The sequence below is a fragment of the Macrotis lagotis genome, chromosome X (assembly GCF_037893015.1).
Source record: "Macrotis lagotis isolate mMagLag1 chromosome X, bilby.v1.9.chrom.fasta, whole genome shotgun sequence".
In the NCBI taxonomy this organism is placed as follows: domain Eukaryota; kingdom Metazoa; phylum Chordata; class Mammalia; order Peramelemorphia; family Peramelidae; genus Macrotis; species Macrotis lagotis.
Window position 1 is genome coordinate 292,818,973 of NC_133666.1, and position 14,731 is coordinate 292,833,703.

At 37.0% G+C, this 14,731-nt stretch overlaps 1 protein-coding gene across 8 annotated transcripts in view; it reads left to right on the top strand.

The window, feature by feature from the left end:
• Window positions 1-14,731, top strand: part of PDZD2 (PDZ domain containing 2) — a 511,304-nt gene that overhangs the window by 451,121 nt on the left and 45,452 nt on the right. For all 8 annotated transcript variants that reach the window (XM_074207985.1, XM_074207983.1, XM_074207981.1 and 5 more), the window contains 4 exons: window positions 4,095-4,176; window positions 5,948-6,051; window positions 8,955-9,123; window positions 10,626-11,446. In XM_074207985.1, the coding sequence (XP_074064086.1) occupies window positions 4,095-4,176; window positions 5,948-6,051; window positions 8,955-9,123; window positions 10,626-11,446 (1,176 nt within the window). The remainder of the gene's footprint in view (window positions 1-4,094; window positions 4,177-5,947; window positions 6,052-8,954; window positions 9,124-10,625; window positions 11,447-14,731) is intronic.

The window sequence follows — 14,731 nt, forward strand, 5'->3', positions numbered from 1 at the left end:
ATATGTAAACAGCCCATTTATTCATACTTTAACTGTTTACATTCTCTGATTATTGGCTTTCATATTCCCCAACATTCAGCATATCTTTCTTGAGCAGCTCTGTTTCCTTTTCCCTACTCCTTTCCTGCTTGGACCCACATATCATTGGATTTAGATTTAGATAATCATTCAGATCCTGACTCTGATACCTAATACCTGTGTGTCATTAATCAAATGACTCACCCTCTCTGGGTCTCAGTTTCCCTGGGAATAGGACTAGATAACCTTTAAAGTTCTCTTCTAATTCTAAATCATGGGAACTATCCAGTGTGCTGCTCTGGGATGAGAAACGAGATGATGAAGATAGATTAAACTGTGTGGAGATGTCAGGCTAAGTGGAGTTTGAGCAAAGATCAGAAAGATTGTCTTTGAAATAGAGCATAGGTGCCTTCTGACATTGCTCAGAGGCCTTTTTTTGCTCATTTCTAGTTCTTGAATAGATTCTGGTTCCATGAAGTTGGGGGGTAGCAGATTTCTAGACAGATATACAAAATTGTAGAACAGTTGTGGAACAATGTAGCAGGTCCATGGTCCTTTTCTAGTTACCTCCCTTAATTCCTTTCTGGCTAGCTTGTCTTTCTGTTCATCAGTCTTTTGCACTTTTGTCCTCTTGGCTAACTTTAAAGCATAATGTATATATGAGCTATTTTTTCCTCTTGGTGATCACATTTTACCTTTCTTATCTAATTCCTCTTCTCTTTGATCAGTCTACTCTTCTTGTACTTCTTTAATTCTCTTCTTGGGTGATAGTTTTGGTATTGCTTACTTCATTGATGGAATGGCTTTCATTTGCTTGTCAAAGGTCTCAACTTACTTTTTTATTTTTTTTGTAAGGCAGTGGGGTTAAGTGACTTGCCTGAGGACACACAACCAGGCAATTGTTAGGTGTCTGAGGCTGGATTTGAACTCAAGTTTATCCTGACTCGATAGCTGTTGCTCTATTCACTGCACTACCTAGCTACCCTTCAAGGACCTTAACTTTCAATGCAGCCCTAACCAACCAATCAGCTGTCATTACCCTTCAGAAATAAACTTTATTTTCCCGGACCAAGAAGATTTTGTTGTTGTTCAGTTATTTTTTCAGTCAGTCTGACTCTTGGTGACCCCATTTGGGATTTTCTTGGCCAAGACATTGGAGTGGTTTACCATTTTTTTAACCAGTTCATTTTACAGATGAGGAAACTGAGGCCAACAGCCTTAAGTGACTTTCCCAGACTGAATTGGAACTTGGGAAGATGTCTTCCTGAGTCCAGATCCAGTATTCTATCCACTGTACCAAGTTGCTCCTCCCCACCAAGAGTATATGACTTCACTAATACAATTTTCAGCAAAAAATTAGAAGTTCTCAGTAGTGTGAAACCTCAGCAGTTCTTCAGTATAGATTGGACTTCACAATTTTTTCCAGTAAAGTACTGAACAATGACTGAGTCTGAAACTCAGCTCATCTTAAAACACCACAGTAGAATTTGCCAGTATCATAAACTGCTAAAGGGCATTCCAGTCATTGTTCACTAATAAATACATGTTAATTCATATTTCTAATTCCAATGTGATAATTTCTTATGGTGGGTGTTGCTGGAATACCTCAGTATAAGTTAGAAGGATATCTTAGGAAAGTCATAGTATATCTCAGGAAAATGTACTATTTTCATGGGCTTCATCTCCCAGGGAGGTCAATATGACACTCTTAGCTGTAAAGCTATCCTAGATTTTTGGTGAAAGTTCTGGTTTTTTGTATGATATATTTTCAAGTTGCCCTAGCTTTCAGGACAATAATACATTCTTTTATTGAATATATGAGCCTCAATAGTTTTTATATTTTTCCAGGATAAATACCACAGTGATTTTTTTCTTTTGTTTACTCATGATTGCTGAGTTGCATTTTGGGAATAGTCAAATTGTTTGAGGCTAGATTTTCTGAGTACTGGACCTATCTCTGGAGCTACTTCTAACTCATATGAAGTGAAATGGGCTTCTAAACTGTTTTCTGGAATGAAGATTAAGAAGGTGGGTTTTTCAATGTGGTTAGAACTTCCTAGAAAATAGTTCCTATGTTTAAGAAAGTCAACAGGATTATTATTATTTTATCTTTTTCAATGTCAAAGAAATGACTCAAACTTGCAAATGTTGGATGTCTGGAATCATGGGAAAACCAAATCAAGGTAAAACCAACCAATGTTTCTAAGGGTGATATTTTTCCTGGCTTTTTCATTCAAAATTAGACTTTGTCTACTTTTAAAAAAAATTCTTTCACTGGTATTTTTCTATGAATTTCAATAAGAATAATGGAAAATAAATTATGTGAAAATCAAGACATAATTATAATTTTTTCTTCAGTGATCATGCTTCATACCTAATCTTATTTAAATCCACATATTTAAAGATTAAAACTGTCTCTGTATTTTTCTTTGAAGTATCACTTTTTGTACTTAAATATATTATTGGGTACTTCAAAAAGCTATATCAAGTCAAAACCACATCTCCTCTGCTTTTGCATTCAAAAATTAGTTTCATGACAACTGTTGAAAAGTTTGAGTACTAAATATTTAAGTATGTTAATTATCATCATAAACGTGAAAAAAATTGTACCAAATTGGAATGACCAATAATTAGTCTACTGAATTAGTCTAGACTGCATTTCAAGAGACAAAGATTCAAGGCATAAGAAATTAATTGCATACCCCTATATTTTTCCCCACTTACATAGTATTGTGTAGATATCTGGGTACTAAATTTTCAGGACATTGGGAAACCTTAGGGAGCCCAGTAGAGAGCAGCCAGAATCAATCAATAAGCAAATATTGATTAAGCTCCTACTATGTACCAGACCTCCTTCTATATGATGAAGAAGCAAAGGCAATAAATAAATCTCAATAAATCCTATCTTACATCTATCAGAAATATAAAAGATGATGGAGAGTCTTGAGGTCATGTCATAATGACTGACAGCTGAAAGAACTGGGAATATTTGGATATAATTGCCTTCAAGTGTTTGAAGATCACTCACCTAGAAGAGATGTCAGACTTATTCTGCTTGGCCCCAGAGAGTAAATGAATTAGAATAGAGGTGTAGAAAATGTCCATTTAGGTTTAGTTTAAAGGAAAACTTTCTAAGGATTAAAGCAATCTGCAGATGGAAAAGACACCTTGCATTAGGCAGTGGGTTCCTCTCCACTGGAGACTTTGTGTTGTGTAGAGGGAATTCTTTCTTGGATGTAGATTAGACTACTCTTTACATACAGAACAACAATACTATAAGCAATCTCCACTCAGAAAGGTAATGTGTCCTGCCCATGGTCTCATGGTAAATATCAGAGGCAAGATTAGAAACACTGAAAAGTCCTGGATTAGTGATGACCCACAAATAATAGAGAATAGCATTCAGATCCTGTAATGTCTTGTTGACTGAGACAAAGAGAGTCCATTCCATATTTCAAATGGTATGGGCTTTCCAAGGCACATGCACCTGCTCATAGACAGGATTGAACTATGATTGGTAGCAGGGCAAGATTATCAGGGGGAGGAGCCAGGAGGAACAGAAAAATCCAATCTTCTGTGGGGGGCCAAAGTTTGGATACCAGAAAAGACAACAAACACCTGCCATCAAAATGCTCTAGAGGGAACCTAACAAAAAAGGAAGATGCTCCTCCAGGCAAATTTTCCTCAACCCATTTCCTCAGGAGAGGAATCAGTCTCAGGTCTTGAGTAACCCTGACCATATAAGAAAATGGGGAGATAGTCACTGAAGGAAGAGCTTAACAGTTGCAGTCAGATACCATGTTCATTCAGTGGCAGGCCAGCAGGAGAGTCATTGTAGTTTTTTGGGGGGTTCCTAGAATCTCAGGGAAAGGATTTTGTGAAGCTTATTGGTGAATCTGCTCATATCTCTTTACTTTTCATGTGTCACTAATTACTCAGATGAAGAATGATTGCGAGGTTTGACTCTTTCTGTGGCTTTGCTTTATTCTACAGGGTTAATGTTCATTCTGTGATCTTTGCATCTTAAATCAAATGAAAAAACAAAGCCCTAATTTCTGCCTTCTGCTTCAATTCAGGTTTCTGAACAGCAGATGGATGAAGCAATAGCTAATACTACTCATCGGGAGAGCAGAGAGTCCAGTTACTCCCATGTCTTAGGTATGGCAACTTCACATTCACTTCTGAATTCAGGAGATCATTACTGAGCATTCCACTTCCAATGTGTTGTCAGTCTTTTCAATTACCAGAGCAAGGACTGGTAACTTTTGGGGAAGATGAGACTATTCTCTTGGACAGCCACTTGTGAGTTCTGGTTGATATAATTGTTTAAGAAGAAATTACATAGAGTTTCTAGTATCCATTCTCAGTAATATTTTCCATAAATGAATCTTTTATGCATTTTATGTATGATATATTTGAAATGGGACAGGTAGAAATAAAGTGATATGGAAAAGATTTTTTCTTTAGGTCCTACAATATACTTCTCCTTTATAGACCTGAAAATGACTCATATTTATTGACATTTAAATTCTATTGAGCTGTAATAGCTAATCACATTTCTACTTTACAATGAAAGGATGAAGACTGAGGCTTCAGCATAGAATAGTAATGTAAAACCATACACTGAGTTTCATAATAAAAAGTGTTTTGCAGGCTTATAGATTGACATAGGATATACATAACACAACAGAACTTGAGAAATGAAAAGTTTGTTAAGAAGAGACAATGTTTCTTTTAAAGAAAAAAAGGGACCTGGAACCTTTTAGGTACCATTAAAAACCCAGTTATCTATAACCAGGATTAATTTATTAAAAATAGAGGCACAGTTATGATCAATCAAGTACATTATTCAGATCTGAATTAGCACCACAAAGTCACCATCTTCATATAGATTTTTAAAAATTTATAAAATTTAATTATAAATTAATAAACTAAAATTTTAATTAATAAACTAAAATTTTAATTACTAGAATGATAATTTTCTCTTAAAATAGAAATTTATTAAAATAAGTAGATTAATTTTTAAAATTTATATGAAATATGAACCATAAAGAAATAAATTTTATGAATAAATCAATCTTCATCATTTACAAAGAATTTGATTAGCAAACTGATTAGGATATGGATATTGTTCATGAAATATCACCTGTAGCCTTAGTTTGAAATCTGGGTCTTTTTCCCTCTTGGTTAATTCCAAACTGATGATGTCTCCAGTACATAGGACTTCCTTGCTTTTATCATCTGCCCGGGAGATTTTTATGTGTTCAAGCCTACCACCACTGATTGAGCTACTATATGTAAAGCATTGTATTAGATGCTGGAGAAGGTGGGAACAGACATGCATGAGACATGTTCCATGCCCTTAAGGAATTTGCAGTCTAATAAAGGACAATATAAAAGTATTCAGAATGGCCTCACTGCTCCTTTACAGAGGGCTGGGGGTGGCTCCAGAAGTATTGAATGCTGCATATAAATCAGATTTGGTTTTTTTGTTTATTTTTTTTTTCTTTCTGTTCTTTTAATTCCTTTGTGTGAGGTGCAGGGGCATATTGGACAGTCTTGGAGAAATATAAATAAAACATTTCAAAAAAAGACTTTATAAAGAATGAACTGTTGAAGTGCAAAACTGCACTACAAGTCAAGATGTGTCATATGTCTAACAAATGCTACAGCATTTGGGAGAGATTGATCATTGCTAGCTAGGGTGATCAGGGAAGGTTTCATAAAGAAATGGTAATTTCTCTTAAAGAAGAATCATCTTTACTAGACCAAGATTGGTGGGATAGGCATTCCACATGGATTGCATAGGGTGACATGCTTATCAGGGGGAGTTCTACAGGGAGAGGAAGTTAGTTTGGTAGGCACCTGCTTGCCACCTGTAGGTTAGGTCGGTTATTTTTGACTGCATGGTAACTTCCTGTCCCCACAGGTACTCCCCTGAAGAGTCTTTCACTTACAGCAAAATCAAGACAGGGAGATGGTGCTACTTCACTCAGCTGGACCATGAAACGCTTCCTGGAACTAGCAAATCGGGTAAAGGGGTTCAGCTCACATCAACATCTCGCAGTTATTCTGCCAGGACCTTGGAGAGATGACTGCAAAGAGGGCATGCTTTAATTATTTGTAGGTGACATAAAACCAAGACAAAAGCACATTAGATGAGTGAATTGGGATCCAAAAAGGATCTTGTCAGGCCATGGTGATTAGGTTAAGTCTAGTGAGACAGACAAGAATAGGAGTAAATATAATATCTTGCACTTGTGTTCAGAAGATCTTACCTGGGCAGGTGCAGAACAGATGAAATGAGGGCTCTAGGTATGTCATGTGAAATGGTCCTCTAGATTTGAAAGGATTGAAATCTCACTGAGTCATTGGGGATGCGGCAGCCAAACATGCTATTATATGAGCCTGCATCAAAAGCTTAATGTCAGGAATGAGAGAACTTGTAATCCTATTACATTTGACTTGGTTACATTTAAAGTAGTGTCTTCCTAGTTCCAGGACCATATCCTTAGGAAGGACAATGACAAACTGTCTCTCCCATGTCCAGGAGAAAGTTTTTTGTTACTTGAATTTATAAGATTAATTTAAGAGATCAGTTGAAGGAATCTGGAATGTTTCTCCTATAGAAAAGGCAGCTTTGAGTTTCTTTACCAGTTTGAAAGACTGTCGTGGGGGAAAAGGATTGGCTTGATTTTGCTTGGCCCTTAGAGAACTAGGAATAGTGTGGTAGGGGCAGGAGAGGGAGAGAGAGATATATAGGTTTGTATTTTTGATAAAGGAAATCCAAACAGAACTATTAAAAAGTGTAATGAACTGCCCCGGATGGTACTTTAGTTCCCACTTGCCAGGGACATTGTAGGAGGAATTCTGTGTGGGTGAGACTAGATCTCTCAGGTTACTTCCAAATCTGAGTTTGTGATCTCCAGGAATTTTGCCTCTTGGTGTTGTCAGATAGGTAGAATATTAACACTATTATTAAAGATATCAGGCCTTTCAATGGATCTTTGATCTCATTGATCTAAGTATGCCTTTCACTGGGGCAGATTATACCTCGTCCATGCCTCTTTTCATATGATATGTCTTGTCCATGCTCTCCCACAAATCTTCCACAGTCATCCACATGCAGCACTAGGGGCTGCTTCTAGTCACTGGGCATCATGACAGCTAACCTTGCAACCTACAAGCCTTGCATTTCTTCTCCCTCTGTGACTGGTCCACCTTCTCTTCTGGTCCTGTGTCTCTTCTGATCTTTATGTCAGGCAACAAACATTTATTAAGGACCCACGATGTGCCAGAAAGCCCTCAGGATACACAGAAAGACAAAAGACAGTTCTTGCTCTTATGAAAGTCCCAGGCTGCTGGAAAAGATATGCAAATAACAATATACAGATATACTATGCACAGGATGAATTGGAAATAATCAATAGAGGGAAGGCATTTGAATTAAGGCAGATGGGAGAGGCTTCCTTCTCAGTTCCTCTAGGTGTATGTTGGATAAAGATCTGTTCTCTTTAGAGTACCAAGTGTTCAGTTCTTGCCCTCCTCTGCCCTCTTTTCCAACACATTCCCACAAATGACAATAGAAGGTGTCTCATAGGCCTGAGGGCTCTTTGTTATTTTCCTTTTGTCTTCACTAAAAGACCCACTGACAAGTTCCAGGATACTGGTGATTTGGTGATGAATCTCTATATACTTAGTGAAGTAGGTCCTCAGAACACTTGAGTGTTGCACCTATTACACCTGAAGCCTTTCTGATATAATAGATCCTGCCAAGACTGAGTTTTAGTAGCTTAACCTTCAGGAAACCCACAGTGAGATCCTAAAGTAGGACTTTTTTTGTGGGATTAGTTTGACAAACAAGATGAAAAGGAGGGTTTTTCATATTAACTATATATCCAGGGAAATCCACAAGAAAAATGATTCAGGATATAAAAATAGAGAAAACCCAACAAGATGATTTTCAAATTTAAAATATAGACCATGTTGATGGGTTGATCCTCCCTGCTACCAGAAGCAGGAGAGGGTTGCTGTTTTTGTTCATTGATGCCATCTCTTAACTCTGTTGGTGACTGGTAGGGCCATGGAAGTTTCACCAGAAAAAGGACTCTGAAGACAGTAAAGCTGAAGAAGCAGGATTATGGTACTGGGAGTATATGGTGGCCCCCTTGAGCCTGGAAAGAAGCATAAAGTGGAGGCTAGAGTAAAGCTTTGGAGAGAAGTAAACTAAATAACACCTCCTATTTAGTACTTCCAGATTGCATGGGGCTGACATTTTATTTTCACCTAAGAATGTCATTGTCTTTGTCCCCATGGGCTTTTAGAAAATAGAAGAATCAGACTAATGCTTGTTTAATTTCTTGGGGACATGCACGTATTGGGTAGCCCCCAGGATTTCTCCCAATCTATTCCATAAAGGCTAACCGGATTTGTGGTGTTTAAATTCTCCTGGCCTTTGCTAAACTTTTGGGTTAGACCAGTTAACCTTCAGTTTTTCTCTAATTTTTTCCTTCTGTGATTCCGAAGAATGTTGATGTACCCAAAGAATGAGAGGCTTGGATGGTAAAACCCAGAAAGAAAAGACTTTCTATAATGAAAACTTTTTTAAATGATTCAAAGAGAGAATAACTTTTCAGCCTTTGCTGACCCAGTAGAAAAAGGACCCCTAAGCCTTTGGCTGGCAGATGTTGCTGTACTTTATTTATTGATTTAAAAAATAATAATTCTTAAGTATACTGATAAAGCTTTTTAGTGTTCCAGCTATCTCAAATGACTGAATTTAGATTAGAATAATGTGATTCCAGGAAAAAGTAAAATAATTACTTTGGTGGTCTCAGTGTGCCAAATGAGCTGTGTGTGTTCTATGGTTATATAAATAAACTTTGCTCTCCCTCCCCCACCATCGCCAACCATCTAACATTTTCTTTCTTCGGCAGGGCTCCCTTAGTTCTGAATCAGAACTCTCACAATATTTTCCACAAGATGTCCTGAGCCCTTTGTCTTGTTCAGAATCTGCGGCTGCCCACTCTGGAGATGAGGAACATCTGCCCCAGAGGAGGGGGAGCAACTCTCTGGATGATGGCACTCTTCCTCCCAGCAGCTTAAGTAAGCCCATGTATACCTAGGAGCCTCCTCACAGCCTGCTATTTTCACATAGTTGCTGTTGCAAGAGGACCGATTCTGGGAGAGAATTGATGGGGAAGAAGTTACTCCTCCTTCACTAACTCAGAGGCTAATGGTGTTAAAACAAGAAAAGTTCATCTGAAAAAGATGTTATACTTTTCTATACAGCTAAATAGGGTATTTAGTATTAGTTGCTTTTACCAAGTCACTTTACTCTTAGCCTTGGGTCAAATGGGACTAATAGCAGCAACTACAGCATAGGGTTTTCCATCATAGGATCATTGTGAGGATAAAGTGAGCTAATATTTATTTAGCATTTTGTAAGCCTTAAAGCACTATGTAAATGTGAGTTATTATTGTCAATATATGCTACCTATTAGTGGCAGAAGATTATATAAGGTTGGTAATCATAGCTATAATCTTTTCATTATTGTTAATAAATTCCTTAAAAATATTCCCCTTGGCTATTATCTTGCTATTACTACTGATGGCCAGCCACCTTTGTACAATAAGTAGACAAGGTTGGCAATTTAATTTATAACAATCTTTTCATTATTCTTAACATTCAAGGATGCTTGGAAGTTCTGTCATATCAAGTCAGGGCAGGTGAATGGAGGAATAGTTTACCCCCATTAGAAGAAGTTATTTCTTGTGGTAATTCTATTTTATGCCCATAGTGTACTAACCATTACAGAGTAAGTAGTATATATACTCTCACTCTCCAGAAGAGAAAAATGTGGAAATTAGCCAGATCATCCATGAAATGGGTAAAGACTGAGGTCACTTCAAGAGGAAGAAAAGGAAAAGTTAAAAGGCTATTTTCTGTCTCCTGTTAGATCTGGTATTCTTAGGTGAGGAAACTAGACTGTAGCAGTTAGCACAGTGGACTTGGAGGAAAGAAGACTTGAATTCAAACAGTACCCCCCAACACTTATTAGCTCTGTGTCCATTGACAAGTTACTTATCCCTTTGTCCCAAAAGGTTTTTCATCCCTAAAATAGCAGAAAGAATACCTCTCAGGGCCAACTCACAAAGGTGTTATGAGGCGGAATAAGATGATGTATGAAAAGCACCCCACACTTTAAAATGCTATATAAAAATTAGTTTCTAGGAGCCTAGATTTCAAGCCAGAAGGCAACTTAAGAGGCCATCCAAACCAGCCTCTTCAAGTGCATTTTTTCAAGTCACAGGAGTAGTAACAGAACTAGAATTATTCCTCTTATTCCAAATCTATTGTTGTACTTCATACATTATCTGCTGTAATTATTGTTTTTGTCACCATCAAGAGACCAGTTGGGGTGGGGGTGGGGGCTAATGGGATTGCATATTGCAGTAACCTCTTAATATACAATATATACCAGGCATTGTGATATACTAAACTATATTACACAGAAATACTAAATCATTGTATAAAGGTGATAATGATGGCATAAACCCAGGCTAGAAGGAAAATTAATGCTTCATTTGATTTCATTCTTTCCCAGCTTCCAAGGAATCAGGAAAAGCCAGGGCTAACAGTCTTGTATCATCTGGAAGCCGGAAGGTGTCAGGACTTTCCCATAAGCATTTGGAAGCTACCAGGCAAACCAGCCTTCCTGGGAGCCCACAATCTACCCGAAGCCCACTCCTCCGACAGAGGAAGATTGGCCTCGATGCTGAAGATACCAGTGATGAAGAGGAGTTTGTGAGAGATGGAGATAGTGTTCCATTTCCCAGATCCCTCCCAGACTCTACTCCGTCTCAGGCTGAGGAGGACCCCAGGTTGATCAACCCAAATTCTTCTGTGGCAGCTGCTATCAACAATCTGCAAGTAGATGACCTTGGGAAGCCTGCCTCTGAGTGTCCTATAGAGACTTCTCCTTTGGGCAGCTCAGGACGGGAGGTGGAGGACAGGGCTTCTGTGCAGATTAGGGACTCACATTTGCTTCCTGGAAAGTTCTGTGGCTCTCCCAATGCCTTGGAGGGCAGCCCTGTCACCTTGGGTCTGAAAGAACAAGCTGAATCCAAGAACTCACCAAAACTGGAGCACAAAGCCATCACAAGAGTCAAGAGTCTGATGAGCATTGAGTGCCCTGGTTCCGCTAAACAGAAGAATGAGGATCTTGGTTCTGGCCACAAGCCAGTGGCCAGGATAACCCCACAAAGCAAGAGGACTATAACAGAGGACAGCTCTAAACCCAATAGCTTGGAAACTGTTCATTTAATTCGTTTGGAAGGTGAATCCTTTGGTTTGGACTTAGAAATCCAGACCACTCCCTTAAAAGTGGTGATAAAAGGTTTAAGACCTGATGGAGCTATAGAGAGGGTAACTTTCCACTTTTTTTGTCTTGTTTTGGTTTGTTGGTTTTTTTGTTTGTTTGTTTGAAAATTGATAATGGGAGAGAAATTATCTAAATCAGAGAAATTTCCCCTCCAGTGTGAAGAGGCCCCTGAAGTAAGTATCTTAGGGAACTAGGGACTATAAGAAAGAGAAGGATCTACCAGCTGGTACTAAATTAACTTAAATATATTCACAGTAACTTCATCTAAGTTCTCACAGTTTGACCCCACCCTCTTTTCTCAAGCTCCCCTTCAAGGCTGCCTTAAATGGTCACAGTCCCTTTTCACATGGATAAAAATTGTAAATTATTGGAAACACAGAAACTTTTAATTATTTCCTCATCCATAGTTTCCCTTTTACTTTAGACAGAATATAAGCTCTTTCTGAATAGGCATTATTTCAGCCTTTGTACTTGGATCCCCAAAAGCCTAATGTAGAGTCTGATACATAGTAGCTGGCTACTCAATGCTTATCAATCCATTTGAACAGAAACCCACACTGACATTTATTTCTGCTCTTATCTTGAAATTGGCTGTAGACCAAGGGTGTGGGGAACACTCCAGTTCTGGTCCTACTCATAGGATAGCATTTTGAGGATGTGTTATTTATTTATGGTAGGACCAGAGCTAGAACGTATACAAATAAACATATTTGTAGATATATATATATATATATATATATATATATATATATATATTTATGTTTACATATACATATGAGTCAACATATCATGTACATCTACTGTATTTAACATATATACATATAGAAGTTTGTCTATTATATAGACATGTACATATATGTGATGAGTGTATCTATTTACAAATATATGTAAATATATATGTGTGTGTGTGTGAGAGATGAGACAAGATTTTTTTAACTTTGAAATCCTCTTTCAAAAGCAACACTATTTCTTCCTCCTACCCCCTTACCTTCCTCCTATAAAAAGTAAGTCTTCTTTGATCTCTTGAAGCTTGTCTTTTTTTTTTTAGGTTTTTTTTTTTTCCATTTTAGGTTTTTGCAAGGCAAGGGGGCTAAAGTGGCTTGCCCAAGGCCACACAGTTAGGTAATTATTAAATGTCTGAGGCCGGATTTGAACTCAGGTCCTCCTGACTCCAGGGCTGGTGCTCTATCCACTGTTCCACCTAGTTGCCCCTGAAGTTTGTCTTTTAAGCAATATTTATGTCATGGAATTTAGATAAGGCTAGATAAGGAGGATATCACAGCTAGCCTATGGCCATTACTACAACTGCCTACAAATATGTGAACAAGCATATCTTCTGGTGATAATCTGAGACTTCTCTTCAAGACATATTAAATTAATTTCTCTTCAATGGTCATTAGTCAAATTTTTATCATAGAAGATAGTTAATATGGGAACTTTTAATTTTAAAAAATTGCTACTAAAAATCTTAAATTAGTAAAATGAACCTTTTTTCCCCCCTTTGGAAATGGGTTGTTTATATTTTTTTTAAATGTTTGGCATATCCACAGAAGGAAACTTAGTTATGCTTTACCATGTGTAAAATTCTTCTCTGGAAAGGTATTCTAATATATTCTGAATTATTTTATAAGCAGGAATCACAGTAAGTTTTAAGAATCCATGAGGGCAAAAAAAAAAATCCATGAGGGCAGTGTGTGAAGTATTCTAATTAGAACAGTGGCCTCAGAGTCAGGAAAATAGATTTAAATCCTGCTTTTAATACTTATTGGCTTTGGGATTCTGAACAAGACACTTAACTTCTTTTTATCTTAGTTTCCTCATCATTACAATAAGAATGTTGCTCTCATTTCTCTATCTTTAGGGTCCCTTCCAGTTTCAAATTTCTGTCCAATGAACTCTGGGTCTCAAGTTTTTTGGGAAAATGTATAAAAAAAAGACAGAAATGTACTATAGATTATTTCTACAGCTTCTTCCAGGGTTAAAGTTTTTATGAGTCTGAATTTTAATGTATAAGGGTTATTGTAAAATAATTCATGATCATTCCCTTTATGGATGATCTGTATTTCTTACATTTGTTGCCCCCTTCTGGCCACTCTGTCATGCAGTATGTCAACCAGAAAATGAGAGGAACAAAATTTATATTTATTAAATTCTCCTTCCTTTTTTTTTAAAGCAATTCTGCTAAAAGTTTTTATTTGGAACTGGGGATGTTGCTATAGAGAGATGGAAATAATTGAAAATATTGAGTAAGGTGAAGACTGTTAACATTGAAACCTGCCCTTTTTCTCAAGAGATGAGACCTACCAACAAGAAATTGAAGCATTGAAAATATTAGTAAGGTGAAGACTGTTAACATAGTAAATCTGCCCTTTTTCTCAAGAGACCAGACCCACTAGCAGGAAATCAAAGCATTGATGTTGAATTCATTTATCCAAACTATTCATGATTTTCATTGCTCCAACTAATTGTGAATGGACTTTTATGTCTTATGTTTCTTTTCTTTTTAATTTTTAAAACTTATTTAAGGCATTGGGTTAAGTGACTTACCCAAAGTCACACAACTAGGCAATTATTAAATGTCTGAGGCTGTATTTGAACTCAGGTCCTCCTGACTTCAGGGCCGGTGCTCTATCCATTTTACCACCTAGCTGCTCCCTCTTTTCTTTCTTAAAACTGAAATGTTAAAAATTTAAAAAAAAATGAAATGTTTATTTGAAATAATAACTTTGAGGGAAAGGAAAGAATGGGGTAAGGATAGGTTTATGAATGTAGTGAAGTAAAACCCAAAAAAATAAACCAAAATTTTTTTTTAAAAATGGCATTGACTATCCATACCAAATAACAATTAAACTTGCATAATGGCTATTTATATTCAAATTTGTGAATTTTAATGAATAAAAAATTATAATAAGTTTCACTCACTCTGTCATAGTCTATTCACTTTTGTTCCAAATCATAGTATGGTCATTATTATTCTGTTATTGTTTTTGGTTTTTCATTATTTCATAAACATTTTTCTGAATTTCTTTGTAATTCTGTTCCTCATGCTTGATTAAAATCCCACCTTCTTATAAAGCCTTCCCTATCACCTCCTAATTCTAGTGCCTTCTCTCCCTTAATTATTTCCTATTTATTTGATTTATAGTTTATTTGAACATGTGTGTTTGTATTTTTCTTCCCTTTTAGACTGTGAGGTCCTTGGAGGCAGGGACTGTCTTCTGCCTCTTGTTTTCCCCCCCAACTCTTAGCACAGTTCCTTGGATATAGAAAGGGCTTAATAACTATTTACTGACTGGGAGAGGAAGAGAAGAGTAAATATTGATGAAGGC